At 36.8% G+C, this 26,591-nt stretch overlaps 1 protein-coding gene across 1 annotated transcript in view; it reads right to left on the reverse strand.

Moving 5' to 3' along the window:
• Positions 1-26,591, reverse strand: part of WRN (WRN RecQ like helicase) — a gene marked incomplete in the record, with an annotated part of 115,520 nt that overhangs the window by 47,693 nt on the left and 41,236 nt on the right. Inside the window, 9 exon segments of the mRNA XM_045164105.1 lie at positions 4,601-4,707; positions 10,593-10,675; positions 14,839-14,907; positions 15,501-15,609; positions 15,886-15,953; positions 17,614-17,689; positions 20,259-20,400; positions 22,890-22,970; positions 25,283-25,703. Coding sequence (XP_045020040.1) covers positions 4,601-4,707; positions 10,593-10,675; positions 14,839-14,907; positions 15,501-15,609; positions 15,886-15,953; positions 17,614-17,689; positions 20,259-20,400; positions 22,890-22,970; positions 25,283-25,703 — 1,156 coding nt within the window.

The following is a 26,591-nucleotide window of genomic DNA, read 5'->3' on the forward strand; positions in this document are numbered from 1 at the left end:
CAGTTTTAAATGGTTAATAGGGGCATACAATATAAAAGGAAAATGCAGAAAATAAGACATCTAGTATTAACTGATTCCTTGAGCAACCAAGTCATGTTCTATTTTCAGTACAGTAGACTTGTAGATTTAATTTTTTCATCACTATTATCACTGGGAGTATTAATCAACTATGCAATCATCTCATAATCAGAAAAACTGTTCCTATATAATTAGCTGCTTGATATCCAAGATTACAACTTTCTGAATACTTTTTGGCTTATTATAAAATATGGTAAATAATATGCTCATAACACAGCTCTTCAGATGCAATACATTTACCCTGCAAATCAGTTGAAACAATTACTGTACATAAGTGAAAATTTAAGTGCAATTTGTAAAAATGCAATTACAGAATTTGAAAAAAGATACAATTTATTAAAAACTGTAAACTACTTATATAATCAATATAGCTTTATTAAACTGAAAACTATCTCAAAGTTCATGCAAGGAAAAATCAATTAAGTCTGGGAGCAGTTTTTAAATGGAAAAAAAGATAACCAAAATCAATGTGACCAGTTAACTGACATTTTGATATTTTCTAGCCTTAAATTCTGTGAAATTATTAAAAAACACCCCAAATCAACTTAATTGATTTTTGGTTTACAATCAGACTATTCTCTGAACTTAGAGAGCATCTGCCTAATAACATATAGGAACAGGCCAATTTATAAAGAAACCAGTTTCTCTAATCAAGGCTTAATATATATGGCTTAATATATATGTATATACCTGCTATATATCTTTATAGCAAATAAACATATCTGTATCAAAAATATGGCTGAGAATAAGGGAAGTTCAAACACGGAATTTTCCAGGACACGAACATTCTCACCTTACCACAATGAAGCATTTCCATCAATTTAACTGTTACTCAAACAATTTATAAATGAACTAAAAAAATGCTTGATATTTAACTGCATATACAGATAAAGACAGACATTTTCAGGATAGAGAAGAAAAGAGGGCCTGGTTCGTTTCTATGCAGTATCATGAAAGAGCAGACAAGCAATGCTTTTGTGAAAAAAAAAAAGGAAATAAACATGAACCTGACACATTTTGAAGAAGTTAGTAGAAAAATCAGGCAAAATAGCAGCACAGTAGTATAAGAATCTGGCTCAGAAATAGCTGCCTCAGTTCAAAGCCAGCTTTCGCCACTAACGAGATGTGAGATTTTGAGCTGCTTATTTTAGACACATTGGCTGCACTGTACAACAATTGAACCCATGCCCCCTGAAGTGGAAGTGCTGAATCGCCAGGGAATTCCCATGAGCTATTTACTTCATATTCTAAACGCTGGTTTCCTCATCTCTAAGATGGCTACAACAACAGCAACAACCTCAGAAAGTCACTGTGAAGAGCAAATGGGATAAAAGGTCTAATTGCGGAATATAACGGCATAGTACACAGAAAGCAAGTGACAAGTGTCAGCTATTACTGATATTATTATGGAACATCTGAAAAGAATTCTACACAAGAACTCCAGAGACACGGCCACTACTCTCAGATTTGCCACTCCCTTTGGCAAGAGCTAACTTCTCTCGGCCTCGGTTTTTTCATCAAAATATGAGATGGAGAGGGCTACTGGATGTTAACCTCTCTTCTAACTTAAAAATTCCCACTTTGCCACGAGAAACTCCTTATTCTAGTGACCAGCTAACAGAGAAAATCACCATAAATAATTCATTCCTTTGCCGACATCCTAGAAAGGCACAGTTAAGAATGTTGCTTCCGTAACTTAAAAAACACAGTAAAGTAATGGAATGCACTAAATTTAAAGGAACAGTATTTACTTTCACTTCAGAAGTGAACAGAATGTTTTTGCTTAGAAACTCTGGTGCTTTATGATATTTAAAACAAGTAAACTAGGGTAAAGCTTGAAAATAACACTCAGGTTGGCTAGGAGAAAGGTGTATCCATACATCCTGGTTTGCTGGGAAGCTCTCAGTTTATCTAGTCATCACAGCATAGTTCTTCTAATTGGAGGCTAATTACTTTACAATACTGTAGTGGTTTTTGCCATACATTGACATGAATCAGCCATGGGTGTACATGTCTCCCCATCCTGAACCCCCTTCACACCTCCCTCCCCATCCCATCCCTCAGGGTTGTCCCAGTGCACCAGCTTTGAGTGCCCTGTTTCAAGCATCGAACTTGGACTGGTCATCTATTTCACATATGGTAATATACATGTTTCAATGCTATTCTCTCAAATCATCCCATCCTCGCCTTCTTCCATAGAGTCCAAAGTCTGTTCTTTATATTACAGCATAGTTCTTAATAGCTTCAACTTTTTAATTTTTAAAAGCAAACTGGTATGGTTGATAAATTACCTTGTCACTCAGTTTTATCAAGTTCACAACTCACAAGACTTGTTCTTTAAATTGGCAAATCTTGGTTTCTTTGGTAATAAGTACAAAGTTTTGGTGAAAAAAGCAATAAAATGTAAATTAATCTTGTGACTATAAATCTAGGAATGCCTTAAGACATATACTTCAATGGTGCTACCACTACAAATTCCAAGAACTGTTACTATTCCATTTGCCTCTGAATTTGGGTGGTGGTGGTGCTGCTGCTGCTGCTAAGTCGCTTCAGTCGTGTCCAACTCTATGTGACCCCATAGAAGGCAGCCCACCAGGCTCCCCCGTCCCTGGGATTCTCCAGGCAAGAACACTGGAGTGGGTTGCCATTTCCTTCTCCAATGCATGAAAGTGAAAAGTGAAAGTCAAGTCGCTCAGTCGTGTCCGCCTCTTCGTGACCCCAGGGACTGCAGCCCACCAGGCTTCTCTTTCCATGGGATTTTCCAGGCAAGAGTATTGGAGTGGGGTGCCATTGCTTTCTCCACTGGGTGGTGCAGTTAATCTATATACTCCATAGTATGCTTCATTCATTCATTCACTCACTTATTCCAAATAGTTACTGTCTACAATGTGCTGATCTTTGTAAAAGGGCTGGGAGGAATGTCATGGAAAGATCCAAAATGTCTCATTTCTTACAGTTCTTCTTACTTGAATTTTATAGAACTTTAAGGTTGATGTAAAGCTTTCCAGGGCTTCCCTGGTGGGTCAACAGTAAAGAATCCAACTGCAATGCAGGAGACGCAGGTTTGATCCTTGTGTAGGGAAGATCCCCTGGAGAAGGAAATGGCTACCCACTCCAGTATTCTTGCCTGGAAAATTCCACGGACAGAGGAGCCTGGTGGGCTACAGTCCATGGGGTCGCAGAGAGTCACACACAGCTGAGCAAATCAACAACAACAACAAAGCTTTCAACAACAAAGTTGTTCTTTGGAGACTCATTTTGTCAGATTCTCTCCAAATGGGAATAAGTTAGTGATTTTTTTTTTGAACTTATTGAAATAGTTCAGTGTCACACTGGTGACAGTCAGCTGTAACTGCGATGAGAAGAAAAAAAAGCACTGAGAACAGCGAGGAAAATGAGAGCCCTACAGCCACCAGGGGGCACTTCTCACCACTCAGCTAACAGAGAGATTTCATGAAAACACCAGGGAAAAAGGTTTCTCAGCTGCTGCCTGACGACCATCCTGGGCTCAGTGAATCATCCCAAGAAATGAAAAGAATCCAATGGCGTCCACAGCCTGACAGAATAAAAGACTAGTTCAATATCGAGAAGCATTTCTAAACTGCATAAAACACTTAAAACTCCTCTAACACAATCCTTCTAGAATCAAAGGCCCAGGAAAGGATTACAGACAGCAATCTTCCTAATTTCCAAAAGCTTACTTTAAACCGTTCTACATCAATGAAAAGCAGTCCTCAAGGAATCTGAGCCTGCTGGCTTTCACCATATCATCTTCTTTTTCTATTAATACTACGGGTACTATTAACACTACTAATCTTTCTATATTATTCATACTGTTCCATGCACTTCATTTGGTACTACTGCTTCCACTTTTATGGGCAATTCTGAATCTAAACTCCTTTACTGGCCTCTGTGCTAATTCAGGGCAGAAACTGTTTTAAACTTCTTTGACGTCATTAGCTCTGTAAGCCCATCTAGTATCCCACTGTGTAGCACTGCCCAGCTCTACCACTCACTGCCTGCGTGGTAAAGTTACTTCTCAGGGACTCAGCTTTCTCATCAGAATTCACTTATTCATTTACCAATTATTTATGGAATACTCACCATGTGACAGGCACTGTTGTAGATTTTACCAACTAAACCAGCAGAAATCCCTCACCACAAAGAATATTCTGGTAGGGACCCACAGGCCATAGACAAAATATATTAAAGTACGTTAACACTGCTAAGTGCTATTTAAAAGACAGCAAAGGAATATGAGGAATGCTGAGAGTTGTGGGAAGAGGGTTAATTTGAAAAGCTGACCACAGTGGACAGGAGGACTAAATGAAAAAGTACTCTTTTCAGCAAAGACTTGAGAGAAGTAAAAGATATACCATGTTGTAAAAAAATCTTTCCCCTGCTTAAAAAGCAACCATTTGCCCTTTCATAAAATCATTTTCAGATTTTTGGCCATTCCCCAATCCTGGATCCTCCCTTGCTAAGCAAGTCATTTCAAGACATTGTACTTGGCAAAGCTTACCTTCGGGAATTCTGCCTTTAGGCAACCCAAATCCCTGAATGAATTTCTAAAATCATGTCCCCATTCAGAAATACAGTGAGCCTCATCCACAGCAATAAGTGTGATACCTATCAAAAAAGAAAAATATGTAAATGGAGAAGATAAAGTTCAAAAAAGTAATAAACTCATCTAAAGTTTTACCACCAATTTCACTTTGAATATGTAAATATAACAGAAAGGAGAAAAATAATTCAAAGTATTGACTCATATAAAAATATAAGCATAAATCATAGCAGATAACACCAAAAATTGGGCTTCCCAGGTGGTGCCAGTGGTAAAGAACAAATAGACCAATGCAAGAGACCTAGGAAACAGAGGTTTGATCCCTGGGTCAGGAAGATCCCCTTCAGGAGGAAATGGCAACCCTCCAGTATTCCTGCCTGGAGAATCCCATGGTCATAGGGGCCTTGAGGGCTACAGTCCATGGGGTCACGAAGAGTCAGACACGACTGAAGTGACTTAGCACGTACACCAAAAATCATTACTGAGAATAAGCAGAGGGAGATATATGGATAAAAGGCAGATGGATAAAAGAAAGAAATATTTAATATCTATTTTTCAAGTAACATATTTATTCAATTTTGGTTTTCATCATTATTTCTCAGAGAAATTAATTACTACTACTCTGTCCTCAAAGCTATCACTCATCTGCAATGATAATACCTTAAAAAGAAGAGCTATTCTAATTCTCATTCATAATACTTTTAATTTTATCTCATGGATTAGCTATCCAAAGAGAAAAAGTCAGCATATTTCTACTGAGATTACATTCATCACTGTCTGTGAATGATCACTACAGAATTCCTCTGAAATGCCAGTTCTGAAAGACAGGATGACATCCACAGTTTCTAATATAAAACGGGAAGGGAAGAACTATATCTCATTTTGTACAAAGTAGGTAAGAAGGAAGGCAAATTGTTCCTTCTTCACCTAGCAACCCCTTTGCTCGGCCCCCACCCCCACCTCCACATTGACTCAGAATCAATAACGTACAGTAATGCCTCTCAGAAAAGGGCTTTACTATATAACTTCCCTGGTGGCTCAGACGGTAAAGCGTCTGCCCACAATGTGGGAGTCCCGGGTTCGATCCCTGGGTTGGAAAGATCCCCTGGTGCTGGGAGCTGGTGAGAGACATTCCACTCGTGACAAAGGTCATGAGGAAGGAGGCTCGGCATACGCAAAGGCGGGATCGAGCCTCGGGAGTCCCCCCAGATATTCTCGAGCATCTACCCCCAAAAACCAGAGTCTGCCTACTTTATTGCTTTGTGCTCTCACCTCTGACTTTCCTGGGGGCTGTCCCCCACCACCATCTCGCTCTGTCTGTCAAAGAGTTAACTTACAGCTCCAATTAATAAAGTTCCTGGGCAATTAGGAGTGTTTAAATCCAAACCCTCAGATGGCTCTCTAACTCGCCTGACAAGTTTACCCGGACACCTACAGCTATGCATACGATTGTTTACAGTCTCCCAGCCTCGAGAGGCACGGGAAGCTTAAGATATTCAAATAGCTTAGAGCCTCTCAGAGAGTTAGAAACTGTCAAAATAAAACTAGTAAAAGATTTCATTGATGAGCCAATGCTTGTTGCCAAGTTTCCACATCCCCTGTATTGTATCCTTGAATGTGTATTAATTAATATAGTTGCTATGTAGAAAAAATTAGTGGTGGCCTTGGTGTTAGTAACTTTAGACCCTTAAGGTAATAAATTCTTTCCTTTGTAAACCCTTTACACATTCACCCTATAGGAATGTAATTTTATCTTCGGAAGATGGCGCCAAACCTTAAAATAATTACTCTTAGAGAAAGTAAGTCTTTGTTGATAAGTCCTTGTCAAGAGTCATAAAATGTTAATAGGCCTTCTGGCCAGAAGATGATGTAAATCACCTAAACCATTTGTATACGATAAATTTGCAGGAAAGAAACCCTGGTTTTTGATAAGCATCAAAGACTGCTGACTTTGCATCCCCTATTATCCTCTATGTGTAACTTAGGGTATATAAGCCCCAGTTAAAAATGAAGCTACGGGCCTTGCTCACCAACGCTTGGTCTCCCCATGTCATTCTTCCCTTTAACTTCCAGCTGAGTCTCCATCTGGAGCGCGGAACCCACCATGCTTACTAATTATGCCTGGGCTTCTAAGATCCGACTAGGGAGGCCTCAGTGTCTCCTCTCCTTCGGGAGAACGGAAGGACGCCTGCGGCCTACGTAAGTGGTGCAAACTTCTTGTCTTGAAGTTTTATTGGTCTCCCGCGTAAACCAAGCTACTCAGCTTCTTTTCTCCACTGAATTTTCCTACTGAGCTATCCTCATTCTATTATTCTTTATATCTCTGAATAAATAAATAAATAAATAGGTCGCCTACTTCGTCTCCCCTTCGAATACCCTGGATCAGCTGGGGCTGGACCTCGGCACCCTGGAGAAGGAAATAGCAACCCACTCTAGTACTCTTGCCTGGAAAATCCCATGGACGGAGGAGCTTGGTAGGCTACCGTCCACAGGGTCGCTAAGAGTCAGACACGACTGAGCGACTTCACTTTCACTTTCACATAACCATCCATGAAAATGTCTTCAGATATTTCAAAGTAATGACAGTAGCGCTTTTGCCCTTGATTACCAAATTAATACTTAAGAAATAAAAAATTTTTCCCTTCAACGGGGATGATCACAACTTAATGTGTATCTGCATATTAATGTTTTGCCACCGTGTGTTAGCTGCTCAGTTGTGTCCGACTCTGTGCAACCCCATGAACTGTAGCTCACCAGGTTCCTCTGTCCATGGAATTCTCCAGGCAAGAATACTAGATTGAATTGTGATTCCCTCTTCCAGGGGATCTTCCTGGTCCAGGGGAAGTTTTGCCACTGGGGTTAATTAAAAACATAAGTCAGGCTACCTAGATGCATAACTTGGCTTACCATTTATATTACTTTAAGCATCTTACTTAAGCTTTCAAGTGTCGGTTTCCCATAAGTATAAGGTAGATAATAAAAGTAGCTAACATTTTTTTTAGTTACTCTGAAGATTAAGATCATTCACATAAAATGCTAAGATAGGGGCTGGCATAAAAGACTGCTCAATTTAAAAAAATATATATTATTATTATAGTTATTGTGCTAGTCACTCAGTCATGTCCAACTCTCTGCAACCCCATGGACTAGCCCACCAAGTTTCTCTGTCCATGGGGTTCTTCAGACAAGAACACTGGAGTGGGTTATCATTTCCTTCTCCAGGGGATCTTCCCAACCCAGGAATCGAACCTGTGTCTCTTCTGTCTCCTGCATTGGAAGGCAAGTTCTTTACCACTAGCACCACCTGGGGAAATGCATACTATGCTCCAAACACTTCCCTAGGAATAAAATAATAGTAAAATGCAATTCATGATCTTGAGGAGCTCACATTTCTAAAGGAAGAGACAGAGAAACATGCATATAACTACAATTCATTGAGATTACCAATTACAACAGGGTCGGAGAAGAAAAAGAAGGAAAGAAAAAAGAAAACCCTGCTAAATCTGAGAAAATCCAGGTTGATTCACATCAAAATTCTATTAACTGATGAGTGGGAAACATTCAATATTACCATTATACTTATTTGGCTTTAGAAACTATATGACCCAGATTTTAAGTTAAATAGGTTAAAACAAAGAATGACAGCTCCTTCATTTTAAAACCCTCCTTAAAATCACAGGTTTGATTAACTAGCTTTTGCACTTCCCCGGTGGCTCAGTGGTAAAGAATCCACCTGCAGTGGAGGAGATGTGGGAGATGCGGGTTCGCTGCCTGGGTCAGGAAGATCCCCAGGAGGAGGAAATGGCAACCCACTCCAGTATTCTTGCCTGGGAAATCCCATGGACAGAGGAGCCTGGTAGGCAGGGATAGGAAAAGACTCAGACAGAACGGAGCAACTAAAACAACAACAACTACTATTTTTTAATGGAGTTAAACTTTGTCCCTCACAACCAGCTGCTGCAAGCTTCTGCCAACTTTCCCATTAAATGTGCAAGTCCAAGTGTCTGCCCAGGTCCAGGACATATTTCATTTTGGCACATCAGTCATTAAAGCCTTACTCCCAAATTTACAAGACAATTACAGGTACGTTTGCTTTTAAGGTGTCTCTATATAAAATTCTGCTTGCTGCTTCTGTTATAAACCCACACTACTTAAATAACAGCATTTCATAAAAATCATAAATCAGAATAGCTAAATGCCAAAACTACTGTACAAATGAAATTCTGAGTATATTCACTGCTGCAAGCATTGTAAAATGAAAGTTAAATAAAAATACTTGAGAGAATTTATCCTATTTTGTTCAACACTGACAGCCACCCAAAAAGAGCATTTTCATCCATCTTATGCAGATACTCAGCTCTAATAATTGCAGTGTTCATAATTTATTCCTTTACAAAAAATTAAAATAGAGAATTAGAACAACCTGTCAAGAGGCTCTAAGTAAATATTGGATTAAATCCATCACAGAAACAAAGCAAATGTTAAAATGGAACAAAACGTATCCAGACCACTAGGTACATAGACCCTAACTTTTACAATAAAATCATGGAGTTTATATATCTAGAGTTGTTGATTTTAATCTGAATTTAAAAATTCATAAGAACTTTATACAACCTAATAAGATACACACCAAATTTGTTTTAAATTAAAAGCAAAAACATAACATGCCAATAAGGGAGTTTAACAGCTGATGGTTGCCCTTTTTGATAATATATTTAATCAAATGCTAATTTCTGCCCTCATTCTTTTGTTGATACTTAACACATATTAAAAGATAAATACTTGTTTTCATTATATTATGAGGATAACTGTTAAATGCTTTCCCAGAGTTATCTGCAAGTAACCATTAAATGAGAAACCACAATGTTTAAAAAAACTTTAAGTGCTAGGAATTATTTTAACACATAAAGTGAGATCATATTAAATTAGAAAGCAAAGATTGTCTGGTTTAACTTAATGTTTGAAACATGAACAATTGCAATAGAATCTGTGATTGTAGCTCTTAGATAGCTGAGCCTGACCATCAAGAAGGGAAAAAACAAGACAAAAATGTTTTTAGCACACACATCAAAGACGATACCAGCTTTTGACTAATTTTTTATTTACATTTTCTAGGAAATAGGCTATGACATATTATGTAATTTTTAAAATTAATCGTACTCACTGACAACAAATAGTCAAAGGTACTGTGGTCTCCAACCTGAAAATCACACATCAGAATCACCAGTGAAAGACTACAGCTGCCACAACCTCATAGCAGGTGCATTAAATCACAATTTTCAAGGTTGGAGGATCTGAAATTTTCTAAAGTTTGAAAGGTGATTCTCATGAACAATAAGAGTAGAGAATCACTACATTAAGATTCAGAATACCAAAAAAAGGAAATTATAATATCATAGAATCCAAGATTCAACATTTATTCAATAATATATTTAAATGCTTACTATGTACCAGTAACATACTGCTACTGCTAAGTCACTTCAGTCGTGTCCAACTCTGTGCGACCCCATAGACGGCAGCCCACCAGGCTCCCCCGTCCCTGGGATTCTCCAGGCAAGAACACTGGAGTGGGTTGCCATTTCCTTCTCCAATGCATGAGAGTGAAAAGTGAAAGTGAAGTCGCTCCGTCGTGTCCGACTCTTCACGACCCCATGGACTGCAGCTGACCAGGCTCCTCCATCCATGGGATTTTCCAGGCAAGAGTACTGGAGTGGGGTGCCATTGAAGGAAATATAAATAAATAAGAAGAGCATTTTCCCCTAAAAAGTTTATAGTCCAGTAGAAGAAAACAGGTATACAAATAGACAATTATAATCCAGGAGCTTAATTTCTAGGGCAAAAGGAATTGTGGGACAGGACAGGAGAGACAGAGATTTGCTGGATCCATCCACAAGTTTAAAGAATATCTCACTTTAACAAGTACTTATAAAGATTCTATCATCCCACTTACCAATATCAGCCTCAAGTTGCCGAAGCAGCTCCAAGTTACTTGAACAGAATTCTGGAGTTAGGTATACAATCCGGTATTTGCCTCTATAAAAACAAACAAAGAAATAGGAAATGTAAAAACAATCACCCAATGAATATAACTGAAAACCATAACACAGTATAATTTTTTTTAAATAATGCATTACACCACTTAATAAAAACAAAATGCATATTATATGTGTGGACATATACACATATATTTGTTCTCTGATTTCATTTCAATTCATCAAAACAAACATGGCAACACCACTCAGAAAGTACTCAGTATAAGATGCCATTAGAAGCCAGATTCTGATTTCCAGCAGTCTAGCCCCAAAATCGCAGTGCTTGAGTTAACTGATCAAGCCTACAATAAACCTTCTATACGTTAGCAATCCACCTACACGCCACCTTCCTTGGAGGATGACAACCCCATTACCCTACACAATTGATCCCATCTCCACAATTATACCCGCAGCACCCACGTTTCTCCTGTATATTCTGCTCTATTGCCCACATCTTCTTGGGCCAGTGATGAAACCATACTAAGGTCAAGTTAGTCTCCGTCCTAGAATTCGGGGGTCTAACCAAGTAACAACCAGTCAGTCTCCAAGCAGCAAGATCTGTAACATGTAAATGAAAAATACCTGCAATCTATTTTGTGACTAGAAAAACAGAGAACGCTTACCTTCTGAGAGAAAGCAAGAGGAAGACAGAGAATTTAGGTTAAAAAAAAAAAGGCCCTATTGTATTTTCAATACTGATTCCAGTCTCTTCCTGAGGGCTGGCTAATTTCTTTTCATAGGGATCCACAAGCCATTCCTGTATCCTTACTATAAAAGTTGATGTTCGTTTAAACTAGTTTGATTGATTTCTATTCTGTGCAGACAGAATCCTAATTAAGACAATGTTTGCAATGAAGGTTAGGGCTAGGGCAAAATAGGTACAGAGTCTCTTTTCCATTCTATCAAATGATGACATAGATCAAATTAAATAAAATAAAATAATGTTCTTTATGAAACCACTTAAAAATATTTAATCCACTGTGTGCTAGGCATGGTGCTTTCACTAGGAATGGGTAGAAAACAACTAAGAAAAAAGTTATGCTTTTCATATCATGAAATTGACTCAGTAGTCTAATGAACACATTAGACTCAGTAGTCTAATTAGTTCTGATGCCAGGCTATCTAGGTTTGAATCTCAGTTCTATTTCTGACAAGCTAAGTAATCTTAGGCAAGTATTTAACTTCAGTGTGCATCAGTTCTTCAGGGTAAAACAGAGTGATAAGAACTATAAAGACAGCTAATTCTTTAGATATCTACCTTCAAAGTAAACCCAATCAAATCCCAATTGGCAATTTAGTTGAAAAGGTGATATCGAAATACAAAGAACCTAGAATAGACCCAAAAAAATTGAAGAAAAAAAAAAACCCCTACTTTGAAAGAACAAGAAAAACAAAAGTGGATGACCTGCACTACCTGATTTCAAGACTTATTAGAAAGCTGTAGTAATCAAGACACCAATCAAGGCAGACAGTGACAAAACAGAAAATAAACACTGCAGCAATAAACCCATGTATATTTACTCAATTTAGTTTTTACAAAGGTACAAAAGCAATACGGTGGAAAAAAGATAATCTTTCCAACAAATGGAGCTGGAAGAAATGGATGTGCCTAGGTCAAAAAAAAAAAAAAAAAAAGAACTGCAGTCAATACCTGATATAATATACAAGATTTACACAAAATGGATCATAGATCTACATGTAAAACATAAAACTATAACATTTTTTGAAGAAAATATAAAGGAAAATCTCTGTGACCTTGAGTGAGGCACCAAAAAGCAACAGCAAAAGCAAAATCCATAAAAAAACACACTGACAAACTGGACGTTATAAAAATGAAAACCTGATACTTTTCAAACTAACTGCTAGGAGAACGGTCCGCCTTCACCAAAATCTTGTATGTTGACCTTCCTCCCACTGCCTCTTTGGAGCAGTTTATAAGAACTGAGATGCTGCCTCCCATGCTGCAGTCCTCATTTTGCCCCAAATGAAACTTAACACACACACACACACACAGACAAATCTGTTAGGAGAATGAAATATGGAGTCATAAACTAAGAGAAAATGTTTGGTAACCATATAGCAAGTGAAGGATTTATATTCATAATGTATAATATAAACTATCAAAATTCTCAAGAGAAAAAAATAAGCAAAAGATGGATATAAACACTTCATCAAAGATACACAGATTTAAAAAAAAACATAAACAGATGGCTAATAAGTATATAAAGAGATGCTCAACATAATTAGTGCTTCAGTTCAGTTCAGTTGCATCCGACTCTTTGCAATCCCGCAGGCTGCAGCACACCTGTCCATCACCAACTTCCGGAGCTTGTGCAAACTCACATCCATTGAGTAGGTGATAACGATCCAACCATCTCATCCTCTGTCGTCCCCTTCTCCTCTGACTTCAATCTTTCCCAGCATCAGGGTCTTTCCCAATGAGTCAGTTCTTCACATCAGGTGGCCAAAGTGTTGGAGCTTCAGCATTAGTCCTTCCAATGTAAATCCAGGACTGATTCCTTTAGGATTGACTGATTGGCTCTCCTTGTAGTCCAAGGGACTCTCAAGAGTCTTCTCCAACACCACAGTTCAAAAGCATCAATTCTTTAGCACTCAGCTTTCTTTATGGTCCAACTCTCACAACCATACATAACTACTGGAAAAACCATAGCTTTGACTAGACAGACCTTTGATGGCAAAGTAACATCTCTGCTTTTTTTTTTAATATGCTGTCTAGGTTGGTCATAGCTTTTCTTCCAAGGAGCAAGGGTCTTTAAATTTCATGGCTGCAGTCACCAGCTAAAGTGATTTTGGAGCCCCCAAAAATAAAGTCTCTCGCTGTTTCCCCATCTATTTGCCATCTATTTGCCATGAAGTGATGGGACCAGATCCCATGATCTTCATTTTCTGAATGCTGAGTTTTAAGCTAACTTTTTCACTCCCCTCTTTCACTTTCATCAAGAGGCTCTTTAGTTTTTCACTTTCTGCCATAAGGGTGGTATCATCTGCTTATCTGAGGTTATTGATATTTCTCTTGGCAGTCTTGATTCCAGCTTGTGCTTCACCCAGCCTGGCATTTCACATGATGTACTCTGCATATAAGTTAAATAAGCAGGATGACAATAAACAGCCGGGAAATGTAAATGAAAAACACATTGAGGGGCTTCCCTGGTGGCTCAGTGGCAAAGAATTTGCCTGTCAATGCAGGAAACACAGGTTCAGTACCTGGTTCCGGAGGATTCCACATGCCACTGAGCAACTAAGCCCATGTGCTGAACTACTGAGCCTGTGTTCTAGAGCCTGGGAGCGGCAATGACTGAGCCCACGAGCCACAGCTACTGAAGCCCCCGCACCATAAAGCCTGTGCTCAGCAACAAGAAAAGCTACTGCAGAGAGAAACCAACACACCACCACTAGAGAGTAGCCCCTCTTCTGCAACTAGAGAAAAGCCCGCACAGCAACAAGGACCCAGCACAGACAAAACTAAATTTAAAAAATTTAAACACACACACTGACATTCTATTAAAATGGCTAAAATTAAAAACTTGGCCACACCAAGTGATGGCTGAGATGAGGAGAAATTAGAATTCTAAGACACTGCTAGTAGGAATGTAAAATGGTACAACCACTCATAAAGTCTGGCAGTTTCTCAAAAACTTAACACAGAATAACTATGTGATTCAGCACAGGCCTTCCCTTGGAGCTCAGTGGGTAAAGAATCCTCCTGCAATGCAGGAGACACTGGTTTGATCCCTGTGTCAGGAAGATCTCCTGGAGTAGGGCATGGCAATCCACTCCAGTATTCTTGCCTGGAGAATCCCATGGACAGAGAAACATTGTAGGCTGCAGTCCACAGGGTCACAAAGAGTTAGACATGACTGAGCGAGTAAGCACAACACATGCAAATGCTCACAGCATCTTTATTTGTAAAATCCCCAAACTGGAAACAATCCAAATCTCTATCAACAGGTGAACAGATAAATTATGGCATATCCACATGATGTAATCTATTCACCAATAAAAAAGAATGAACTATTGGTACATGTAACAACATGGATGAATCTCAATATATTGGGTAGGCTAAAAAGTTCAGTCAGGTTTTTCCACTGAGAAAAATACCACAGACAGTTGACAACATGATCAGGAATCATATAAATAACTTACAATTTAATATCTTCTACAACATTTTTTGACTGTGCTGATCCAAGAAAACAAGCTGGAATACTGGATATTCTGTAAGAAGAAACACAAACATCCTGGAATCATGTGCACACTACAAATATCAACTTCATTTTTAAGTGAGAAGAAACAAAAGGTTATGATGTACATTTCTCTTCTTTGCAATCACTTTTTGTAACTCACTAACTTGGTAAATAAATTCCTTCAATGGCTATATTAGAAGGAAGGTGGTTGTTAAGGTGGATTTTCCAAAAAGACTGCAAGCACAGGTTGAAGGAATTTAAATGTTTTTCATAAATGAAAACTACACCTCTATGTATACACTTCATACCAAGCTAAAGAAGAAGGGTAACCAACAGAGAAAAGAATTTTGTGATATGTAGTGTTAACCGGCATAAAATTTGCTTTTTAAAAAAAATTTGGGGGTGGGGGGTCATCTGGTAGCCCTAAATTACAGAGAACTCAAGAAAGAAGATAAGCTCTTCCACTAAAGTGTCATATATTACTAGTAAAGACAAAGCAACATTATATTAGAAATGTGTTAATAGGAACTAGATTTTAACACACATGATAAATCAAGTATTTCTTTCACAGGAGTTACAAAAAAAAAAAAAAGGTGGCAATGTGGCTCTGAAAGCCTTACTCACTCAAGCTGAAGTACTTGGTCTTCCATCAAAGAAATAAGGGGAGAGATGACAAGGCCAATCCCCCCTACATAAACAGGTGGATACTGGAAGCACAGACTCTTTCCATACCCTTAAAATAAAAATAATACACTCAGAGAAATGAAATTAGGTCGCTGTTACCCTCATTTCTTCTTACAATGTACTTGCATGAGATGAACAGTCACTACTAATGGGCTACCTACCTAAGAGTTAATTCATGCAAAATTCAAGCATCTATCCTCAGCTCATTCTCTTCTACAATTTACACCATTTGTATACATACATACCTTATGGAAAGATTAAGTATTTCAAAATCTTGAAGCTTTATTTTTTAAAAGATAAGGTTATTTGCTTAAGTACAACTTACCAGTTGTCATGACAACAACATTATCTCTTCTTTCTTCCAGTACAGAATGAATCACTTTCCATTGAACCCTGGAGGATGAAAAGCAAAATGCTGCACTGTTTTACTAATAACAAATGGAAGAGACAAGTTAAGTCTAACCATTTCCTTACATGTAAATTTTAACTTAAAAGTAAAATAAATAAATAAACATTTAACTCTAGTTAATGATTTACCTGCTGAAGTGATTAGAAGGGAGTGTAAGGATGCCTACAATTTACCCCAAGATGCACTTTATTAATAAAAACTGAATGGATTAAAAAATGGATAGACAAATAATTGATATGTGATAAAGCCATTTTATTTTTTCATTTCCTCCAGAATTTCTTTTACATTTCCAAGTTTCAGTAAAAATACGTGAATTCTGGAGCTTTAAAAACAGAACTCCCACTTGACCAACTTCCCATTCAAGGTGACTGAACAACTAGGATTTCCGTTTATATTTGCATTAAATTTTATTCCCTATATCTAAAATATAAAATAAATTCCAAGCTTCAATCTAGATATCCAACAAAATCACTCATTTAAATAAATAAGAAAAATGCTCTAGGTGCAAGGACTGACTAAAAAGGGAAATGAGGGAACTTTTTGGAGTGATTGTAATGTAGCATATTTTAAAAAGGGTTTAGGTTACATACGGGTGTGCCTGTACACTTAAGACTTGCCAATGTTAAACACTTAAGTTTAACCATTTCCTTACATACAAATTTTAGTTCAAAAGTAAAATAAATATTTAACTATAGTTAATGATTTACATGCTGAAGTAGTTAGGGCGGAGTATAAAGAAGCCTACAATTTACCTTGAGATGCATTTTATTAATAAAAATTGAATGGATTAAAAAGTATAGACAGATAATCAATATGTGACAAAGCAAGTATACTAAAATGCTAACAGTGAATTAACAGTGAATATACAAGTATTCATAGTAAAAAAAAAAACTACTGTATCTTTGAAATTTCTTTTAATAAAATTTTGAGGGAAAAACAACAGAAGGTGATCTTCTGGTATGCTGATAATGATCTACTCTTTCTCATCGGAACACTGGCTACACAGGGTGTCTGGTTTGTGAAAATTCATTGATATGTACATTGATGTGTACTATGTGTAGGACACAGTTTAGTCTAAAAAAAATGTTTTAAGATCAGAATAGAAAAAAACAGTATAGATTTTTACATTCCTATTACCAACAGTTTTATTCAAATTCACTTGTTCTTCATCTCATTTGTATTCCTCTCATTTTAAAACTTACAAGTGTGCTCCCTTGGATGTAAATACATTTGACTATGTTAAAACAGATACGATTATCACTGTTTTTCATTCTACTGTCTTATGAATGTCTATTATATCAATATGTAATAGAATAGACAATAAGATGCACAAAAAAGGCACACAGATACTTTTGTAATAAATTAAATGTCAGGATTAACTTAAGATGAATTTATTAATGTATTTAAACTCAGAACTCTATCTTAAGGAAAACCATTTTTTCTCACTTATAAAAACAATATGCAGATACGAATTTTATATAAATATTACTTCAAAATAATTCTGCACTTAGGAAAATTACAGTGTAGCATGTATAAACAATAATGAAGTTGTACTTTTACTGTTCAATGGATGGATTATTTGTCTTTTAAAGTTTGTAAAGAAAACAGTAAATGTGCAATTTAATTAACTGAGACTATACTCACGGCTTAAAACTAGAATGGCCAAAGTAGGTCTTGAGGCAGTTAATTTGCTTTTCAGTAGGTCTTGGTAACAGACAGTCTTAAAATAAAATGGGCATTTATGTTAAAATAAAGGTACACAAAGTGAGAGGAAGTTTTATTTTACTGACTTCTTTTAAAGAATCTAGTTACTGTGTTGTTGTTCAGTCACTCAGTTACGTCTGACTCTTTGCGACCCCAAGGACTGCAGCATGCCAGGTTTTCCTGCTGCTGCTGCTGCTAAGTCGCTTCAGTCATGTCTGACTCTGTGAGACCCCATAGACGGCAGCCCACCAGGCTCCCCTGTCCCTGGGATTCTCCAGGCAAGAACACTGGAGTGGGTTGCCATTTCCTTCTCCAATGCATGAAAGTGAAAAGTGAAAGTGGAGTCGCTCAGTCATGTCTGACTCTTCGCGACCCCATGGACTGCAGCCTACCAGGCTCCTCCGTCTGTGGGATTTTCCAGGCAAGAGTACTGGAGTGGGGTGCGCTGCCTTCTCCTGTCCTTCATCTCCCAGAGTTTGCTCAATGGCAAAAAGTGTAGAAGAACTGAAGAGCCTCTTGATGAAAGTGAAAGAGGAAAGTGAAAAAGTTGGCTTAAAGCTCAACATTCAGAAAACTAAGATCATGGCATCTGGTCCCATCACTTCATGGCAAATAGATGGGGAAACAGTGGAAACAGTGGCTGACTTAATTTTTCTGGGCTCCAAAATCACTGCAGATGGTGATTGCAGCCATGAAATTAAAAGACGCTTACTCCTTGGAAGGAAAGTTATGACCAACCTAGACAGCATATTAAAAAGTAGAGACATTATTTTGCCAACAAAGGTCTGTCTAGTCAAGGCTATGGTTTTTTCAGTGATCATGTATGGATGTGAGAGTTGGACTATAAAGAAAGCTGAGCACCGAAGAATTGATGCTTTTGAACTGTGGTGTTGGAGAAGACTCTTGAGAGTCCTTTGGGCTGCAAGGAGATCCAATCAGTCCATCCTAAAGGATATCAGTCCTGGGTGTTCACTGGAAGGACTGATGTTGAAGCTGAAACTCCAATACTTTGGCCACCCGATGCGAAAAGCTGACTCACTGGAAAAGACTCTGATGCTGGGAAAGATTGAGGGCAGGAGGAGAAGGGGATGACAGATGATAAGATGGTTGGATGGCATCACCGACTCAATGGACACGGGTTTGGGTAGACTCCGGGAGTTGGTGATGGACAGGGAGGCCTGGCGTGCTACGGTTCATAGGGCCACAAAGAGTCGGACACGACTGAGCGACTGAACTGAACTGACACTTATTTTTCCTTTGAGTACCAGGGACAACTCCAGATAAACCGTTTGATTAATTTCTTAATACTAAGGATAAGAACTTTGCTACAATTCACACTTTTGCCAGCTTCATAAAAATACGATGTTTTGGAATTTGTTATACTTCTAAAAACTAACATTTAGAGCCAACCATGGCAAACAAAATAGCAATTCAAATTTTATAATATAACCAATTTTCAGTCAACAGTAAGCCGTAATTAATTACTGTCATAAATAAAATCCATAGGTAAAACCTTCATTTTAATTACCATTCCACCAAAAATCTCTGATCAAAATTCCAACTGCAAAGCAAAATGGAGTTACGTTAACTTCACCCCACTGATTTTCATTTTTTCCTCAAGTTGAAGGATTCATGAGTAGCCAAGAAAGAGCAAAGGAAAGAAGAGTCAAGAAAACCCACCTCTAAACAAATGAATATTTGTCCATTTTTAATACAAGAAAACAAAGTGCAAAAACTTTAACATTTTCATATACTTTCCATCTATGAAATGTATTTTAAATTTTCCATATTACAACATTGAAGAAATCTAGCTCCAGAGAGCATTCTACTCTATGAGAAGATGCCTACAGCTTATCATAATGCGTATCATCACTTATACTTAAATGACAGAAGATTCATTTAGCAGATTCTTTACTAGAGTTTGCACACACAAGATGAAAATTAGTCCATTTTGCTATTTGACACTTTGCCATTTATTTTTAAGTAATAAGCACCTGAAGGACAGATATTTATCAATGCCATTTATAATAATGTTTAATATAAGTAATTAATTTATTATTTCTTATTTCTGTACCGTGCTCAGTCATGTCTGACTCTTTGCAACCGTATGGACTGTAGTCCACCAGGCTCTTCTGTCCACAGGATTTTCCAGGCAAGATTACTGGGGTGATGGAGTGGGTTGCCATTTCCTCCTCCAGCAGATTTTCCTGACCCAAGGATTGAACCCATGTCTCCTCTGTCTCCATCACTGCAGGTAGATTCTTTACCGCTGAGCCATCAGGAAGCCCCTGCTTCTTATTAAATGATTTTTTATCGTTTTTGACAAAACATAAAATTCAGGATGAAAAGTTTCACGTCACCATGTTCACCAAATGACACAACACTTTTATTACTTACTTTTCTAAGTAGTATGACTGTCCTTTATGAAGACCAAAGCACCATAGGATTTAATGACAAGTTTTCAGGGCCTAAATAACTACATGCCACAGAATCCTTGATGTCCAAAATGTTTAAAATTAAAACCTAAATTAAAATCAGTGATAGGTACCAGAGATGAGTCAGTTCAAACACAGGACAGTGCTTACCTTCATCAGCTTCTTTTTCCTCTTCAACAGCTTCGTTCTCATCTTCATCATCTTCTTCAGAAGGAAGATCTAGATTTTTTTCCATTTCTATGCATTTTGAATGATTTGGATCTACCGTGCCACTTTTGAGGTTTTCTAAAGACTGAACATTTAAAAGAATTTTTCAAAGCAAAAGCATTGAGAGTGCTGCATCTTTTTCAGCAAACACAAAAGGAGTATTATTAACAGAGCCTACAATTTTGTTCAAAGCTGGCAGATGCGCAAGCAGTACCACAAAAGAACATGTGTGCTCCCGTTTAAATATGTGCTCAAGAATGGTTTCTCAGGCATAAGGCCAAAGATGGAATACTGCCAGCACAAACAGGGTTCATTAATAGCATACAATGAACTGGCCCTAGGGAAAGTTTTCATAAATTTTGCATTTAGATTATTTAAAACATTTTTTTCTTTATCATACTTCAATGCTTCCAATTCCCAAGTTGTAAATGCGGGTTTTAATGTGATTCTTGTAATGAGTTTCTCTGTATCATGTGTCAGCGACATTATTTTTGAGGAAGCATAAAGTTTAAACTATAAGCCAACAATAAACGTGTTTCTGGAGTTGTCAAAGCAACAACAAAAACACTGAAATAATTTTAGGAAAGGAATATTACAAATGTAAAACAAATGTTTTCATGTCAGGTTGGTATCTGATTTCCTCCCCTAAATGAAGATTATCTTCTTAATGAATCTGCAGGTATTTCAAAACTGTTTCATCTGTAAAATTTCTTAATGAGAAATAACAGGAAGAATTATTAAACCACAGTTGTCATTTTCCCTTTATAGTAAAACTTCTATTCAGTAAGTCTGACTTAAAAGGTTTTTTAAAAAGTATTTTTCAGGCCTTTAAAAGGGGAAAAAAAGAGATTCTCTTTCACATTTTTTTTATTCCAGTCAACAAACATACTTGTAAAAAAAAGTACTTTTATCTGTGCACCCAAGTTGCCTTCTAAGAGGTTCAATATATAACATAAATTTGTAGAAGTCCGCAAGTATCCTATAAATCCACTACTTTAATAGGACTCTTCAGAGAAATGGCTCATCAATAAAGGCATATGATTCAGTATTTATATCCTTTTATTACTGTTAGCTAATATTTATTACACTTAGGAAATGCCAGGCTCTTTAGTTAAACCCTTCACAAGTAACACCTTAATAATAAATACAACTGTTAATAGAGTATCAAAAAGCTAAGAAACATGCCCAAAGTCACCCAGCTAATTAAGGGAGAAGTTAGACTTTAAACCCACATTCACATTCAGAATCCACATTCCTATCACTACCCAGTACACTGACTCAAATTCAAAGAATCAGGAACTTAAATCTCATTTCATAAAAAGAAAAATCACATCGACCTAAAGATGAGAACTAAAAAGTATGCATAATGGTGAACTTCCATGTTTTTCTTCATTTTCCCTTAATTTAGCTAAGTTTAGGCTTTTCTTTCTAATTGTCCATCCTTGATTCATAAGATTTGATGAAGAAACTGGAGGTCAGGTGAAGAAGTAGACTATACATAAATTAGAAAATACTATTTTCAACTTGGTAATAGGGGAAAACTGAATCACTTAAAACATTAGAAAATTATGTATAAAAGAAAACATCCACAGCAAATAAAACCAAAGTAAAGAAGATGGAATGTATAAAAACAGAACTTCCAAATAAAAGTGGACACACATGGATAGGAGGAAAGAGAAACCTGTTTCAATACTGGAGAGCTGAACCACTACCCACGTTCCAGGAAAAGATTAAAAGAAAAAGTGACCTAATGAGTATACTATGGAAATGAGAATCCAAGTTCTTATTCACAGAGCCAAAGAATGAATTTCATGAACACTCAGAACACTCACAGTAGCAAGCAAACAGAATTTATTTCAGAAAGAAAGTACAAAGCTCTCAGGATAGATGCTGAGAGGGAGTGAAGTTCCCACAAAGGTGGGACTTAGCAGTTTATATCCTTACTCATAATGATTTGTACACTTTTGATTGGTTCTTACTTTTAACATATGTTGTTTCTAACCAATCAGCATAAAGACCACGTTTGACTTGACATCTTTATGGCTTCTTTTGATCCTTGGATTCTTAGTTTTCTTAGACATTAAGTTACCATCTGCAACCATTTCTCATGACTCCCAGCCATTTTTACAATGGACCAGATGCATGCACTAAAGATTAATGATCACCAGTTGTTTTTCCCTCAGGCATATGGAACACAAATTAATTAGTTAATCAGATCCTTCCTGGATCTGAGTGCTGATAATTTATCAGACCAAGGACACATTCCTCTAAGAGCCAGGAATTCGGGACAAAGGAGATAGGCTTAGTTTAATGGAGTGGGATGCTTATTAAAACAGGCCAAGGTCTCAGAGTTCCTACACTAACTGCCTAACAACTTCTACATCACTACTGCTAATACATTATGCACAGGCTGTACAAAGACATAAAGAAATATGAAAAGGAAAACAAAATCTAATGCTACATAAGTGACAGCAATCTCATTGTGGTAGGACCAGTTTAGAATCAGGCAATATTTTACTGCATTAATGTCCATTGTAAAGAACTAGAAGTAATTTTCTGTAATGGTAAACATACCTTAAGCATCTCCATTTCTAAATCTTCATCACTCTCAATTATGTAAGATAGATCCTCTTCATTATCCTTGGAAGATGAATGCTTTAAAAAAAAAAAAAAGTATGTCAAACATTAGTTTCCAGTATTATTGACTCAATACCCTCTTTTCTACAAAATAAAGTTCCTTTACACTAAATATCTTTAGACCACCTCCTATTCTTCACTAATAAATGTATAATATATATTTATATGTTTATGTGACAGGTAGATAGAAAGGAAGGGAAAGAGGATGGTAGGAAGGAAAAAGAGGAGGAGGAATAAATGTAGAAACAAAGAAGCAAATAAAAAGAGAAAAACTACCTAACCTGTTTACCTAATAAACAAAATAGATAAACAAGCTTGCGATAGTCCACACTCTCTAAATGAAAGTACAAATGACAAATTCATTTATAGTTTAAAAAAAGCCCAAACTGTGGTTCCCAAACTTTTTGAGTACAGGAACCTCTTTGCAATATTGAGAAATTCTGTACAAAGCCAGGAACTATACTTGTTCCCTTATAGACACTGATTTTTAAGAGATCACAACAAGTTACAATGACTAATAATACATTTAAATAAAATTATATTTTACAAATAGCATCTACAGGTATTTAAAAAATAGTGTCAGATAAGTTATTTATTGCCAATGTGGAGATATGAAGAAACTACAATAATCTGGCAATCCTTACAAAGCAAATGTCCAATGATAGTAACCTGTATGAAGGAAACCCACCAAAGAAATACAGAAGGACCCCAAAAAAGTCTAAAATTTAAACTGGAAAGGAAAAGGTAGTATAGACTTAATTAACCTCAAAAATTAACCTTTAAAAAAGATCTTAAAATAAGCCTTATTCTTTTATTTTTTAAATGGGGTCTCATGAATTTTTTAAATGCTAATAATTATTACACAATAAAAAATGGCAATAAATGGGGTAAAAGATGTGAGTCAGATCATGAAATCCTGATCATCATTCTATATAATTATATGAAACCTATCACTTTAAAGTGAATATGTAATATGAAATTTCTAGAAAATCAGAAGGTACTACAGACATTAGCAAAAGATATTTCTCAAAAGTGGAGTCCACTTTACAAATGGTTGGTATGAAAACAGTTTGAAAACAATGCTAAAATGCATTTGTATACTGATAGAAGTGATTACTAATATAGTTACCAAATACAAAGAAATATTGAGAATCTGTCCTTAGAAAACTGAGGAAATAATCCTACTAAATGACTTTCAAATCTAATTTTAAAACTTTAAAATGCAGTTATTATTTTTAAAATGTACACAAATGTATACAACCAAATATGGGCAATACAGATAATTTTTTAATTAATGAAAAACAAATGAGATAAAAAGTTTACAGCTGTATGTCTCTTTTGTCTTAAAGAAACACCATAATTCCGCTAATACAACTTCACTATTTCAAAAAATATGCTTAAGTTATTAGCAAACAGAAAAACATAATCTCACAAATTAATCAAATCAGAACATGATCAGAAATCTAAACATGAAGTTGAGAAAAAATATACAATGTTTAACAATAACTATCAAGAACAAAATGAGGTTTCTGACTCTAGATGACAGTATAGGTGAGTGTCAAGTAAAAACATGGGTTTAATAGAAACCCTCTCAGAATATCAAGTAAAGAAAACCCATATGAGGAAACAAAACTACCCTCAAGAATCACGTTTGGAAAAGTAAACTCTGGTAGGTATGTAGGGATCTACAAAAAGAAGAGGTATATAGTAGGTAAAAAAGCAGGAGAAATAGCATATGCTTAGCTTCTGCTAAGTCGCTTCAGTCGTGTCCGACTCTGTGCGACCCCTAGACAGCAGCCCACCAGGCTCCCCCGTCCCTGGGATTCTCCAGGCAAGAACACTGAAGTGGGTTGCCATTTCCTTCTCCAATGCATGAAAGTAAAAGTGAAAGTGAAGTCGCTCAGTCATGTCTGACTCTGAACGACCCCATGGACTGCAGCCTACCAGGCTCCTCCGTCCATGGGATTTTCCAGGAAAGAGTGCTGGAGTAGGGTGCCATTGCCTTCTCCGATATGCTTAGCAAATGGTAACAAATGTGTACTGACCCTAAAAACCTTTCCACTATAAAATGCTGTTGATCATACTAAGTCAGGAGTAGCAAACAACAGCTCACAAGCCAAACCCAGCCTACTTTTTTGCTTTTGTAAATAAAGTTTTATTAAAATACAGACAGGCTGCTGGTCTACAGCTGCTTTCACACCAAACTGGCAAAACTGGGCAGAAACCAGGTGGTCTGCAAAGCCTAAAATATTTACTCTCTGCCCATATATAGAAAAAATCAGCCAACCACCTTCATGAATGAACTGTTTGCTCTTTACTGTATTCAGTACCTCAGGAGATGTGCAAGTAACATCAGTAAGATGCTTTTCCTGAGCCTGTTGTTCCAAACGTTGGAGTTCCTCTTCTGTAATATCTAATGACATCAAACAATTTCTTTCTGTATTCTCTTCCAACTTCTTGCCTGCCAGTTCATCTTCAAATCCATCTTCTTGTTTCATTTGATTTCCAAGTACCTTTTCTCCATCATGTTCAATTAAATCATCAGGTGTTGCATCCCATGCCTCATCTTTAACTTCAGGAAAAATGTTATGTGCTCTAATTTGTTTCTCTTGTGCTTCACCAGCAGTTGGCTCTTCCAGTGGTAATAAGTGAAAGTTACTGCTAGGTCTCAGTTCCTTCTCAGTGGAGCCAAACATCATCATCCTCAATGAATACAGATTTTCTGAAATATCCTTCAATAGTAGGGAAACCCTAAAAAAAAAATTTAAGAAAGGTGAATTCAACTTTAATTGTGTTAACTCTAAGGACAAGTTTTAATGCTTTTTAATAAGAAGATCTTCACTTAAAGGACACACTGAATTAAAGTCGCTCTTCATGCCCTTCATTCTTATAGTTTCTGGGCTCCTCGCTAGTACAGCAAGGTACTTCTACACTCAACACCTAACTTGCGTACTTACTAAGTGTCAGGAGTGTTTGGCCCCAAACTAATTATTTATGGTGTCACTCCTTATCCATTCTTGATTTTCATGTTAAGCATTCATCCAAGCTTGTCAAACTGTGTCATAAATGCAAAGCAAATGTGCCCTGAATGCAGCCTCATGCACTCCACTGGAACTGCAGTTAAGTGGACATGAATTCATGCTTATGGCATGTGTTTTGGCTATTCACAGATCTCTTTTGTTCTACCCTAGTTCAGAGATATATCTAAATAAGTGAAGCAACAGCATAGACTTGTTACAGAGAATCTGGAATAAAAGATTTTAACTAGTTCTTGTTTTGACCCACTAAAAGTTTATAAGCTCTACCTTTATTAAAAATGAATCCAGGGAGGTAGGAGGGAGGCTCAAGAGGGAGGAGATATATGTATATATACGGCTGACTCATGTTGTTGTATAGCAGAAACTAATACATTGTAAAACAATTATATTCCAATTAAAAAAAAAAAATGAATCCAATATTGCCCATTCTCAAAATTTAAGAAAACCTACTTAGCTTTGATATTATAAAGCAAAGTATTAAACACATGTAATTTATACTCAATAGTTATTTTAATTCCTAGAAAGAAACCTGAAATGCATGTGAATAGTAATTTTTCATATAAATGGCATTTTCTTCTTTCATGGAGGGAAAAATGTAAAA

The sequence above is a fragment of the Bubalus bubalis genome, chromosome 1 (assembly GCF_019923935.1).
Source record: "Bubalus bubalis isolate 160015118507 breed Murrah chromosome 1, NDDB_SH_1, whole genome shotgun sequence".
Taxonomy (NCBI): Eukaryota; Metazoa; Chordata; class Mammalia; order Artiodactyla; family Bovidae; genus Bubalus; species Bubalus bubalis.